The following is a 14,837-nucleotide window of genomic DNA, read 5'->3' as shown; positions in this document are numbered from 1 at the left end:
AACCAAGAAACCTTGACAAGCCTCCCATACAACCTCACCCACAGCGAGGAAACTCCATAATAAAGGAAACTCCACAATAAATAAAACTCCACAAACTGCCAGAATACAGAAAGGCTAGCAGAGTTTTGCAAGAGAACGCACTGGTCATAGCATACACACTCTTCCAACACCACAAGAGGCAATGCTACATACGGAGATCACCAGATGGACAATACCGAAATCAGATTGATTATATTTTTCCTGCAGAAGATGGTGAAGCTCTATACAGTCAACACAAACAAGACTGGAAGCTGATTGTGGCTCAGAACACCAACTCCTTATTGCCAAATTCAGACTTAAATTGAAGAAAGTAGGGAAAACCACTACACCATTCAGGTATGACCTAAAACAAATCCTTTACGATTATACAGTGGAAGTGACAAATAGATTCACGGGATTAGATCTGACAGACAGAGTGCCTGAAGAACTTTAGATGGAGGTTCATGATATTGTACAGGAGACAGTGATCAAGATCATCCCCAAGAAAAAGAAATGCAAAAAAGCAAAATGATTTTCTGAGGAGACCTTACAAATAGCTGAGAAAAAAAAGGAATTGACAGGCAAAGGAGAAAAATATATCCAACTGAATGCAGAATTCTAAAGAATAGTAAGGAAAAAAAAAAAAAGCTTTCCTTCCTAAGTGATCAATGCAAAGAAACAGAGGAAAATAATAGAATGGGAAAGACTAGAGACCTCTTCAAGAAACTTAGATATACCAAAGGAATATTTCATGCAAAGATGGGCACAATAAAGGACAGAAATCGTATGGACCTAACAGAAGCAGAAGATATAAAGAAAAAGTGGCAAGAATACACAGAAGAACTATACAAAAAAAAAAAAAAAGATCTTAGTGACTCAGATAACCTCGATGGTGTGATCACTCACCTAGAACCAGACAACTTGGAGTGTGAAGTTAAATGGGCCTTAGGAAGCATCACTATGAACAAAGCTAGTGGAGGTGATGGAATTCCAGCTGAGCTATTTCAAACTCTAAAAGACAATGCTGTTAATGTGTGACACTCAATATGCCAGCAAATATGGAAAACTTAGCAGTGGTCACCAGACTGGAAAAGGTCAGTTTTCATTCCAGTCCCAAAGAAAGGCAATGCCATAGAATGTACAATCTACCACACAACTGCACTCAGCTCACAAGCTAGCAAAGTATTGCTCAACATTCTCTGAGTGAGGCTTCAATACTACATGAAGTGAGAGCTTCCTGATGTTCAAGATGGATTTAGAAAACACAGAGGAACCAGAGGTCAAATTGCTCACATCTTTTGGATCATATAAAAGGCAGGAGAGTTCCCAAAAAACATCTGCTTTACCGACTACTCCAAAGCCTTTGACTTTGTGGATCACAAGAAACTGTGGAAAACACCAGACCACATTACCAACTTACTGGCCTCCTGAGAAATCTGTATGCAGGTCAAGAAGTAACAGTTACAGCCAGACATGGAACAATAGACTGGCTCCAAATTGGGAAAGGAGTATGTGAAAGTTGTATATTGTCACCCTGCTTATGTGAAATGCCAGGCTGGAAGAAGGACAAGATGAAATCAAGATTTCTCAGAGAAATATCAATAACCTCAGATATGCAGATGACACCACCTTTATGGTCATAAGTGAAGAGGAACTGAAGAGCCTCTTGATCAAAGTGAAGGAGGAGAGTGAAAAAGTTGGCTTAAAACTCAAGATTCAAAAAACAAAGATCATGGCATCCAGTCCCATCACTTCATGGGAAATAGATGGGGAGACAATGGAAACAGAGACAGACTTTATTTTTGAGGGCTCCAAGATCACTGCAGATGGTGACTGCAGTCATGAAATTAAAAGATGCTTACTCCTTGAAAGAAAAGCTATGACCAACCTAGAGAGCATATTAAAAAACAGAGACATTACTTTGCCAACATAGGTCCATCTAGTCAAAGCTATGGATTTTCCAGTAGTCATGTATGGGTGTGAGAGCTGGACTATAATGAAAACTGAACGTTGAAGATTGATGCCTTTGACTGCGGGGTTGAGTTTATAGAGTTCCCCCCCGCCCCGACCAAAGCAGTTGTTTTTCATTTTAATCCATAATACAAAGTACACAATTCAAAGTTCAGCCCAACCTACTATGAACTGAGGAAAGTTAAGGAGAGATCTTTGGATTGTGAGTTTCATGTACTTGACTTAAGCCCAGATTTAATTTAGGCAAGAAGTAGCCATGAAGACTGTGAAAGTCTTCTGCATCCTTTTCATGCTGCATCTATGTCTTTTTGACTCTGGAATGACGGGAAAAGTTCTTGTATGGCCTGCGGATTTTAGTCATTGGATTAATTTACAAGTTATTCTAGAAGAACTTCACCATCGTGGGCATGAGATAACTGTCTTGATACCTTCACCAAGTCTTCTGATTGATCATACCAAGGTTCCCTATAATGTGGAGATCCTCCAACTTTCGGTAACTAAAGAAACTTCCATGGAAGAGATGAATACCATTCTCTATGAAGCTTCTTTTGACATGTCAAAATTCTCATGGTGGGAAATGCAAATAAAACTGGCAAACATAGGCAGAAAATTTTTATTAATAACCAAAAGAGTGTGTGACAGTGCTGTCACTAACAAGGAATTACTCAACAGACTACAGGCAGCCAAGTTCGATGTATGTATTGCTGACCCTTTAAGATTTTGTGGGGAATTGGTGGCTGAACTCCTTAATATTCCATTTATATTCACTTTTCGGCTTTTCTATGGTAATGTCATTGAAAGACTGTGTGCTGGGCTTCCTATGCCTTCTTCATATATTCCTTGTATCACATCAAGACTGACAGACAACATGACTTTTATACAGAGGCTGGAGAACTGGTTACTGTATACAGTGAATGATGTGATATATTCATATTATGTATTTCCAGAATGGGATGAATATTACAGCAAGGTCTTAGGTAAGAGAAATGTGTATATAGTAAGTATTCTTATATACTATGAAAAATGTAAATATTTATCTGACTGTATGAAAACTCACAAAAGGTATTTTAGGTGAAGAAGATCCAAGCTTCTGTGGCTATACTGTTTTGAATTTTAAAAATAATAACGCCTTTTTATGGTTTTGTGTTATATGATTAAATACTGATAATATATCCAGGAAGGAATATTCTCTCTACTCATGCATAATATTTTGGAGTGCCTGGAGAACCCAAATCGGACAGTGTGCTTGATTTCTCTAACCTTAGATTAGTTTTCTGTTTTTCACTTCTGCTCTTATGCAGACTACTTTCTTTCTTATTAACTTGCACCTTCTAAGGCTGTATATTTGTGTTCTGTGAAGTAATGGTTACTTGGTGGCTAGGTTTGCAATCGTAAGCATGAAAATAGAAAATAAATAATGTAGTTAGGTTTCATTTTCTATTGTCTTCCAAAGTGTTAAAACAGGAAGATTTTTTTTTCTGAAGGATCATATTTCTAATTTTTTAAAACTCACCTCAGTGTTTTGTTCTTGTTCTATTCAAAATTGCATTAGAGGTCAACTAGTGACTTTTGACCCTGAGCACAAAAATTTTCTCTATTTTATCAAGTCCATTTATCCCTTCTATTTTCCTTTTGAAAATTTTATTTTTTATTATGTTAAGGTGATTATGTGATTATGTTAAGGAAGTTTTGCATAAGGGGTAAATTACCCTTGAGAAAGCAGAATCTTTCTTATATTTTCCTTAGCTAGATTTTTTGAGATCCCCTGGAGAAGGAAAAGGATACCCACTCCAGTATTCTGGCCTGGAGAATTCCATGGACTGTATAGTCCATGGGGTCACAAAGAGTTGGACACGACTGAACGACTTTCACTTTCACTTTCAGATAGATTTTTTTGAGTTATTATTAGCATGCAACATTGTATTAGTTGCAGTTAGTGACAAAAATGTTAATCAATAGTCAACCTATGAAAGAAATGGAAAATTTTATTTAAGTTAATCTGAGGATTATCAGCCCTGGGATTTCTTTGGAAGGAATGATGCTAAAGCTGAAACTCCAGTACTTTGACCACCTCATGCAAAGAGTTGACTCATTGGAAAAGACTGTGATGCTGGGAGGGATTGGGGGCAGGAGGAGAAGGGGACGACAGAGGATGAGATGGCTCGATGGACGTGAGTCTGAGTGAACTCTGGGAGTTGGTGATGGACAGGGAGGCCTGGCGTGCTGCGATTCATGGGGTCACAAAAAGTCGGACATGACTAAGCGACTGATCTGATCTAATCTGAGGATTATAACCTTGGAGAAAATCTGTCAGGAATCTCTGAGGAATGTTCTGCCCATTAGAAGTTAAAAATTGTCATATAAGTTTTTGAGAGAAAGGGTTATACATCACAACATTTGATTGCCAGTTTATGTAGTCCTAAAAAATGAGTAGTGGGTCATTGTGACCCCTGAAGAGGTTAAGGAAGGAATGTTACCTCCTAAGAAGTTACCTTGCTGGTGCAAGGAGGAAAATTTTTCTTTTTTGTAAGCAAGCTTTCCTGTATCTTCTAAGGGGATCTAGTTAATGTATAATGCAGAAGCACATTGCCAACTAAAACAGGGAGGGCCTCAACTGGAAGATAAATCTTTATGCAAAATTTTTCTGTCCTGCTTTAAAATAATTTTGTTTCAACAGAGGTTTACAACAAAATGATTAACTATTTGTACATATTGTGAAATAATCACCACAATAACTCTAGATAATATCCGTCACTACACATAAATACAAATGGTTTTTACTTGAGAACTCTTAATATCTACTTTCTTGAAAGTTAAGTCGCTCAGTCATGTCCGACTGTTTGCAATCCTGTGGACTGTAGCCCACCAGGCTTCTCCGTACATGGGATTCTCCAGGCAAGAATACTGGACTGGGTTGCCATTTCCTTCTCCAGGGGATCTTCCCAACCCAGGGATCGAACCCAGGTCTCCCACATTGCAGGCAGATGCTTTAACCTCTGAGCCACCAGGGAAGCCTATTTTCTTAGTACCTTTCAAATATAATACAGTATTAGTGACTAGAGTCACCAGGCTGTAAATTACACGCCCTAATTCCTTACTTTAGAACTTGAACTTTCTACCATTTGACCACCTTCACCTACCTATTGTGACCATGACCCAACCCTAGCATCTGGCAATCACCAATCTTCTCAGTGTCTACTGTTTGTTTCAGTTTTTGTTTTGTTTTCTCTTTAGATTCCATATATAAGTAATATATTTGCCTGTCTTACTTCACTTAACATAATATCCTCAAGGTTCATCCATGTTGAGGCAAATGGCAAGTTTTCCTTGTTACTCATGACTTAATAATATTCCACTCCATCTGTCATCATGTTTTCTTTATACATTCACCTATTTATAAACACCTAAGTTGTTTCCATGTTTTTGGCTATTGTAAATAATGTTTCAATGAGCCTGAAAGTGCAGTGATCTGTTTTTTCATTTTTTTGTTTGTTTGCTTGTTTGTTTTGCTTTATTCTTTTTTTATATTATATCCAGAAGTGGACGTTTTGGATCATATGTTAGCTTTATTTTTAAATTTTGAGGAGTCACCATCACATTTTCCATATTGGCTATATTGGTTTACATTTGCATTAACAGTGTAAAGGTGTCTCTTTTCACTACCTACTCACTAACATTTGTTGCCTCTTATCATTTTGATGATTGCCATCATAACAGGTACGAGATGTTACTTCCTTGTAGCTTTGCTTTGAATTTTCTTGGTGACTAGTAACATTGAGCATCATTTCATATTCTTATTAACTATTTGAATCTTTTCTTCAAAAATTGTTTATCCAGGTCTTCAGCTAATTTTTTAAGGAATTATTTATTTTTGTGTTATTGAATTTTATGAGTTCTCCTTATATTTTAGATGGTAACACCTAGCTGAGAAAAGATAAGCAAAAGGCAAAGGAGAAAATGAAAGATATACCTATCTGAATACAGAGTTCCAAGGAATATAAGTGAGCAATAAGAAACTCCTACTAAGTGATCTATACAAAGAAACAGAGGAAAACAATACAATGGGAATGGCTAGATATATCTTTAAGAAAATTAGAGATACCAAGGGAATGTTTCATGGAAAGATGGGCACAAAGAAGGATAGAAATGGTATGGACCTAACAGAAGCAGAAGATATTAAGAAGAGGCGGCAAGGATACACAAAAGAACTATACAAAAAAGATCTCCATGACCTAGATAACCTCTACTGTGTGATCACTCACAGACAGCCAGACATACTGGAATGAAAAGTCAAGTGGGCCTTAGGAAGCATCACTATGAGCAAAGCTAGTGGAGGTGATGGAATTCCAGTTGAGCTAGTTCAAACTCTAAAAGATGATGCTGTGAAAGTGCTGCACTCAATATGCCAGAAAATTTGGAAAACTCAGCAGTGGCCACAGCCTGGGAAAGGTCAGTTTTCATTCAAAACCTAAAGAAAGGCAATGCCAAAGAATGTTCAAACTACTGCTCATTTGCATATAGTCAAAGTTATGGTTTTTCCAATAGTTATGTATGGACGCAAGAGTTGGACCATAAAGGAGGCTGAGTGCTGAAGAATTGATGCTTTTGAATTGTGGTGTTGGAGAGGACTCTTGAGAATCCCTTTGATGGCAAAGAGATCCAACCGGTTAATCCTAAAGGAAATCAATCCTGAATATTTATTGAAAGGATTTATGCTGAAACTGAAGCTCCAATACTTTGGCCACCTAATGTGAAAAACCGACTCATTAGAAAAGACCCTGATGCTGGGAAAGATTGAAGGCAGGAGGAAACGGGAACCACAGAAGATGAGATGGTTGGATGGCATCACCAACCAAATATAGTGGACATGAGTTTGAGTCAGTTCTGGGAGATGGTGAACGACTGGGAAACCTGGCATGCTGCAGTTGATGGTGTCACCAAGGGTCATACATGAGTGAGTGACTGAACAACAATAAAAACACATACACAGACTTATGGTTTGCAAATATTTTTTTTCTATATTCACAGGCTGCCTTCTTGTTTTGTTGATCATTTTTTTTTCTGTGCAGTGTGCAGTAACTTCTAGTTGTAAGTAGTTTCCACTTGTTCATTTTTAATTTTGTTACTTATACTTTAGGTGTCATATTTAAATTCACTTCCATGATGAGTGTCAAGAATTATTTCCCATTGTTTTCTTTGGGGAATTTTGTGGGTTTAGGTCTTATATTTAAGCCTTATCCATTTTAATATAATTTTGTAGTGGAGTAAGTTCATTGAATATTTTTGGCTCCCTTGTGAAATACTAGTTGACTGTATATGCATCAGTTTATCTTTGGGCCTTTGCTTCTGTTCTAATGGACCTGGTGACTGTTTTTAAACCTATGTACTGTTTTGATTACTATAGCTTTATAATATTCTTTAAAATTAGAGTGTGTGATGCCTACAGCTTTGTTTTTCTTTCTCAGGAATGATTTGTCCATTTGGAATTTTTTCATTTTCATATGAATTTTTATTATTTTCCCTGTTACTAATTTTAACAGATGTATCTCTAATACCCTATCATTACTAAAAATTGTGCTTATTCCTAAAAAGTTAAAAAAATTATAGCTATGATCTCTTATTTATATAGCCACTTCCTTTTTTGAGTATCTATTCAATATTTCCTCTGAGAAATTATTCAACAACTCACAAACAACATGAGTGCTTCTAATGAACTCTGCTGCCTGGCAATATGTAATATGTTAAAAAAAGTCATATGACCTAATCAAGGTCGACATGTTGCACTGAAACTTCTGGGCATTTTGTGACAAAAACAGGTGCTTATATCTCTAGACATGGCCACATAAAATGTGGGCGGAAACCATCACACATCCATGTTGAGAGTTCAAGCTACAAAAGGCAACACTAAGAAAAAAATAACTTAAAATCTCATCTAGATTACATTTTCTGATCATGGATTAAGCCTTGATTGATCTACAACTTGGTTGAACTTGTCTGTTTACTTCTGGTCCCAGCAATCTGACACTCAGTTTAGGAACATCTTTTTGAGTGATTCCTTATTGATAGGGTATTACTCTGTCCCTGATTCTTCCATAGTTATTAGCAACTTAGAGTATTTTTTTTTTGGTGGACTATATCAATAATCTGAGAAGAAGAGTAAAAACTTGATAAATAGAAGAACCACATTTCTTTTACTCTAAGTGCTCTAAGATATAGATATAATTTAGCTATTCAGAATTTAAAATCTTCATTATGTTATGTATTGCAAGTATGTTTTTCAAACTTTAAAAATACAACACATAATTTATAAAATTATTCATTAAAACATGTCATCAATATGTTCAAATAATTGATGAGAAATAAAAACAAGAAAGACAGCATTCATTACAAAAAATTGAGAAGCTCTTTATAAACCTTTCAGAGGATAAAGGAATTTTAGAATAAAAGTGCTAGGTTAGACAAAACAATGGTCAAAAAATATCCTATAGAGAAATAAAATCGTAATTTGGGAGATGATATTTTCTACTAGACAGAAATATTCCCAGTTAACAATTAACTTCAATATATTTTAGCTCAAAAGTAAATTAAAAAAATAAATGACAAAGTAAAACCTATGTACGTTTTCCTAAAGATATGTGCTGAGTATGAAACTGGATGTTGTTGTTACCAGAATAAAACCTCTCATTTACTGAGATTTGCCTTGATCTCTTATGCAGATGCATCTCCCTAGGGGTTCAAATCCCTTATATTTTCTAATCAAAACTTTAGCACACTTAGAACATCGAGGAGAATATTCAAAAAGTCATGTGGTGAGAAACCAGATAGCTATGGTTTCCTCCTATCAGTGACATGGAGCACATATTTCAAAAAGACACCAAAACTCTGGGTAAGCTTTGTTATAAAATAAACTATTGCACCACCAGATTATTATGCAGTGCAATATCTTCACCAATGAGGATACAACCTTGTAGAATAAGAACTTTCATTAACTATAGCAAAGGGGACAATCACTTTAAGAATTGTATTAAAAGTACTCAGGATGTAATTAGTTGTGATAGCATACTTGAAAACAGTAGAAAAAAGATGGGTAAAGCACAAGTTGTTTTTCAATATAATCAGAGGCTTTTGGAGCAATGATGATGAGATGAATTGGAATTCCAGAAAAGAAGGTGTGACTCTATCTCAGAAGGCTGAGGATTGCTGCCTGTTTCTTGTACTTGGTAGAAGCACATGAATGGGTTCAGGCTTAGCTCAAGAGGAAAGATTCCATTGACAGAGAGAAAGCAACAGGCTTTTGGTTTTGTTCCATACTTAAATCTATGCTTACTTTTTCATATTCTGACTATTGTGTACTCTTCAGGGGAAAAGGCCAATTGGTTTAAGTTGGGTTGCATAGGCTCAGTATTGATCTTTAAGAATTTACTTAGAAAATTAGGTGGAAAAAATAACTCCCATTTAACATATCAGATTCCTTTCCCTCTGTTATCCTTCATTTTTATTCAGGAAAACCTACCACACTATGTGAGATTATGGGGAAAGCTGACATGTGGTTGTTTCGAAGTTACTGGGATTTTGAATTTCCTCAGCCTTACTTACCTAATACTGAATTTGTTGGAGGACTGCACTGCAAGCCTGCAAAGCCCCTACCTAAGGTAATTAAATGTGTTTATTATTGTCCTACATTAATGAAGTGTGAAGTATTAGTCACTCAGTCGTATCCAACTCTGCGACCCCATGGACTGTAACCCAACAGGCTCTTCTGTCCATGAAATTTTCCAGGTAAGAATACTGGAGTGGAATAGACATTCCCTTCTCCAGGGGATCTTCCTGACCCAGCTATGAGTATTTATCTCTTAAAATGATTTCTGGTTTATTGTTAACAATATTTGATCCCCAAACAGAGAAAACAGACATAGAATTTAATGGTCATTATTTTCTTAGACTATACACTACAGTAAGAAGGTGAGTAGCCTTTATTTTGGATTATGTATTACTATCTGATTGAAGTAGTCCTCGATATTTTCTTTTCTTGTTCAAAATCCATTCATTACATATGAAAATGTATTATATATAAATTTTAAAATATTTCCTAGTATCTTACAAATTCTATGCTATTTTTTTTTTTCTCTAAGTCGCTTAAGTCATCTTCAACTCTATGCGACCCCATAGACAGCAGCCCACCAGCTCCTCTGTCCCTGGGAGTCTCCAGGCAAGAATACTGGAGTTGATTGCCATTTCCTTTTCTAATACTATGCTATAACTGAACGTAAAGATAACATTAAATCTTAAGTCAAATCATCTGTAAACATAGTGTAATGGTTAATTTTATCTGTTAACCTGCCTGGGTAGGCACCCAGCTGTTTAGACAAACATTTTTTAGATGTTACTGAGAAGTTCTTTTTAGATGAAATCAACTTTTAAGTATGTGGACCTAAATAAACAAATTACTCTTCATTATGTGGGTAAGCCTCATCCAATTAGTTGCAGATGTGACTAGAAAAAAAAGACTGAGTTCTGCCCGTAGGCTGCCTTCAGACTTAAACTATAGCAGTGGCTCTTCTCTGAGTCTCCATCCTAATGTGCTGTTCTGCAGATTAAACTTGCCAGCTTCCATAACCATGTAAGAAATCCCTTAATATAAATTTCTTCCCTGTGTTTCCATTTCAAGCCTCACACATTCTTTTATCTTATTTAATTGGCTTAGTTTTGCTAGTATTTCAACACAGGATGAAAAGATTTATTTTTATTTTATGTATGATTGAATATACTGTTTTTATTTTTAATTCAAAATTATATATTTCTAATATATTCCTATCATCCTCAGAGTATGTTTTATAGGTATTTTGGCATTACTTGTCAGATGTTACATGGCTACCTCATTCCTAATTGTGTATGTGGAAACTTATATTAAAAAAATATATATATATATATAATCAAAATAAAAGAAAATAGAAATTTAGAAAACAGAGAAAAATAAATGTACCAAAACTGTATCATTGTACTGACAGTGATTCATCAGAAAAATGAAAGATAATCTTATTAGCATCTAAGGCTAAATATAAAGTACAGCACCGGAACTATTTAACTTAAAGGTAGAAATTTGCTCTGCCAGCTACTGCTGTGTAGACTTGGACAAATTACTTAACCTTACTGAGATAGATTTCCCATCTGTAAATGTATACATATCTCATAAAATCACCATATATCTAAGTTAAGTGATACATGTAAAGAGCTCAGCAAATGGCAAAAGATAACAGGCAGTCAATAATTTGTAAACACAAACACACATGCACAAAGACACACACATACCTCAAATATGCTTTACTAAATGAGCCTTTAGTAACAATAGTTTTTAATTCACCTAATAAGGATGAGATGGCTGGATGGCATCACCGACTCGATGGACATGAGTTTGGGTGAACTCCGGGAGTTGGTGATGAACAGGGAGGCCTGGTGTGCTGCAATTCATGCAGTTGCAAAAAACTGGACATGACTGAGCAACTGAACTGAACTGAATAAGGATTTCAGGTCATCTATTATACACTGAAATGGTTAACATAATGAAAGTACATATTTGTTCTAATAATTCAGACACATTGAAAAAAGAGTGTGACATCTATTATAACTGTAAACTTTTATATTTCAAAGACTGTTTTCTTCACAGGAGTTTGAAGAGTTTGTTCAAAGCTCTGGAAAAGATGGAGTCGTGGTGTTTACTCTGGGGTCAATGATCAAAAACCTCTCAGAAGAAAAGTCTAATATGATCGCATCAGCACTTGCCCAGATTCCACAGAAGGTCAGATAATATTTATTTCAGGGATAGTTATTTTAAAATCCATGATCACCGTAAAGTATACCTTTAAAATGCAGGAAAGGCTATTGATGTTGTTAGTCTCAACTTAAGTGAGTGTTAAAGAAAAAGTACAAATGATAAAAGGGGGTATTTGATTGCTATCTTGCTTTAAACCTGGAATTATTAACAGAAAATTCTATTGCAGTATTTTCTTTAAATAATGAACTAAAATTAATCATATGCTACTGTTAAAGTATCGTCAGCTTTGAGCCTAGGTTTTATTTTTTTTTAAATCATTCATGTAATTTAACACATTTTGCTGTTCTTATAGAAATCTTTTAAATCTGAAGCATATAAACAAGTTACAAATAACATGACAGAGAATAAAGGAAAATATATTCAAAATAATAGGTTTGATTCACAGCATGTCTTGGGACTACATTTTCTTATAATTAACTATTGTAAACATTGTATTAATTAAACTTGGAAATAAGAGCATATATTCTAAAATTAAACCTAAATAATGTTTCTTCTTTCATCAAGAGGCTTTTGAGTTCCTCTTCACTTTCTGCCATAAGGGTGGTGTCATCTGCATATCTGAGGTTATTGAGATTTCTCCCCGCAATCTTGATCCCAGCTTGTGCTTCTTCCAGCCCAGCATTTCTCATGATGTACTCTACATAGAAGTTAAATAAGCAGGGTGGCAATATACAGCCTTGACATACTTCTTTTCCTATTTGGAAACAGTCTGTTGTTCCATGTCCAGTTCTAACTGTTGCTTCCTGACCTGCACAGTTGGCTTCAAGCTCAACATTCAGAAAACGAAGATCATGGCATCTGGTCCCATCACTTCATGGAAAATAGATGGGGAAACAGTGGAAACAGTGTCAGACTTTATTTTTCTGGGCTCCAAAATCACTGCAGATGGTGACTGCAGCCATGCAATTAAAAGATGTTTACTCCTTGGAAGGAAAGTTATGACCAACCTAGACAGCATATTGAAAAGCAGAGACATTATTTTGCCAACAAAGGTCCATCTAGTCAAGGCTATGGTTTTTCCAGTGGTCATGTTTGTATGTGAGACTTGGACTGTGAAGAAAGCTGAGTCCCAAAGAATTGATGCTTTTGAACTGTGGTGTTGGAGAAGACTCTTGAGAGTCCCTTGGACTGCAAGGAGATCCAACCAGTCCATTCTGAAGGAGATCAGCCTTGGGATTTCTTTGGAAGGAATGATGCTAAAGCTGAAACTCCAGTACTTTGGCCACCTCATGTGAAGAGTTGACTCATTGGAAAAGACTCTGATGCTGAGAGGGATTGGGGGCAGGAGGAGAAGGGGACGACAAGAGGATGAGATGGCTGGATGGCATCACTGACTCGATAGATGTGAGTCTGAGTGAATTCTGGGAGTTGGTGATGGACAAGGAGGCCTGGTGTGCTGCGATCCATGGGGTTGCAAAGAGTCAGACACGACTGAGCGACTGAACTGAACTGAATGTTTCTGCTAATAATCCTAAATAATGAATCCTAAAAATAATCCTAAGTGAAATCCTAAATAATGATTCTTAAACAGTTAAAGCTTTAATAATCCAGTAAAAGATTTAAGAGTATACTTTACAATGTTCCAGCAAACTGTAATTTTATATATATCATTCTAGGTTATAACTGAGTGACACCTTTTCCCTAGCTTTAGATAAAACAGACCATTACAGAAATTGTTTTTCAAATAATTATGGCAATTCTTATATTTATATCCAAATTACTTTCAAAACTTGCTTTGTAGAAGTAATACCCATTTAAACATTTAATCTAAAAAAATCTTCATAAAATTATTGCATTTTTCATTGCATTAAAATACAATGCTTAGGAGTGGTATTGAGGAAGGGCTAGAGGCACCAAGAACTCTTTCTCTCCAAAACTATATGAATAAAAGTGGCAAGAGGGAATATCCTTGTCATATTTCTGGTCTTAGAAGAAATGCTCTATTTTTCATCATTGAAAATAATGTTTGCTATAGGTTAGTCATACATGGCCTTTATTTTGTTAGGTAACTTTCCTCTAGGCTCACTTTCTACAGAGCTTTTTTTTTTTTTTTAAATCATAAATATGTGTTGAATTTTGTCAAAAGATTTTCCTGGATCAATTGAGATAATTATATGGCTTTACTACTCAGTTTGTTAATGTGATTCCCTGATAGCTCAGTTGGTAACGAAACCCACTGCAATTCAGGAAACCCCAATTCAATTACTAGGTCAGGAAGATCCACTGGAGAAGAGATAGGCTACCCACTCCAGTATTCTTGGGCTCCTTTGTGGCTCAGCTAGTAAAGAATCCAGTTGCAATGCAGGAGACCTGGGTTCGATCCCTGGGTTGGGAAGATCCCTTGGATAAGGGAAAGGCTAACCACTCCAGAATTCTGTCCCGGAGAATTCCATAGACTGTAGAGTCCACAGGGTCGCAAAGAGCCAGACATGACTGAGAGACTTTCACTTTGCTAATGTCGTGTATCACATCGATTGATTTGTGTATATTGGACAATCCTTGCATCTCTGGAATAAATCCCACTTGATTATAGTGTACAATTCTTTTTATGTATTGTTGGGTTCAGATTGCTAGTGTTTTGTTGAAGATTTTGGCATCTATGTTTATCACTGATATTGGCCTATAATATTCTTTTTTGTGATATCTTTTTTCTGATTTTGATATCAGGATGATGGTCGTCTCGTATAATGAGCTTCAGAATATTCCTTTCTCTGCAATTTTTGGAAGAGTTTCAGAAAGATAGGTGTTGATTCTTTAAATTTTGATAAAATTTGCCTGTGAAGTCATCAGGGTTCTGAACTTTTGTTTGTTGGAGGATTTTTAATCACAATTTCAATTTCAGTACTTGTGATTGGTTTGTTTATATTTTCTTTTTTTTTTTTTTCTGGTTCAGTCTTGGGAGATTGAACATTTCTAAGACTTTGTCCATTTCTTCCATGTCATGCAATTGTCTTTTGTTGATAAACAGTTGCTTTTAGTACTCTCAATATCGTTTGTATTTCTGTATTGTGCATTT

The 14,837-nt window shown here is 35.8% G+C and overlaps 1 protein-coding gene across 2 annotated transcripts in view; it reads left to right on the top strand.

Moving 5' to 3' along the window:
• The first annotated feature begins 2,245 nt into the window (after nucleotides 1-2,245).
• LOC102283981 (UDP-glucuronosyltransferase 2C1) overlaps nucleotides 2,246-14,837 on the top strand; it is a 33,928-nt gene continuing 21,336 nt past the window's right edge. The window contains exons 1-3 of one of the 2 annotated variants that reach the window (XM_005904056.2): nucleotides 2,246-2,966; nucleotides 9,493-9,641; nucleotides 11,654-11,785. In XM_005904056.2, the coding sequence (XP_005904118.2) occupies nucleotides 2,246-2,966; nucleotides 9,493-9,641; nucleotides 11,654-11,785 (1,002 nt within the window). The remainder of the gene's footprint in view (nucleotides 2,967-9,492; nucleotides 9,642-11,653; nucleotides 11,786-14,837) is intronic. The other variant, XM_070372961.1, reaches the window with a different exon arrangement.

This window comes from Bos mutus, chromosome 6, assembly GCF_027580195.1.
Source record: "Bos mutus isolate GX-2022 chromosome 6, NWIPB_WYAK_1.1, whole genome shotgun sequence".
In the NCBI taxonomy this organism is placed as follows: Eukaryota; Metazoa; Chordata; class Mammalia; order Artiodactyla; family Bovidae; genus Bos; species Bos mutus.
Note: the sequence above shows the minus strand (reverse complement) of the source record. Positions and strands in the feature narration are given on the sequence as shown.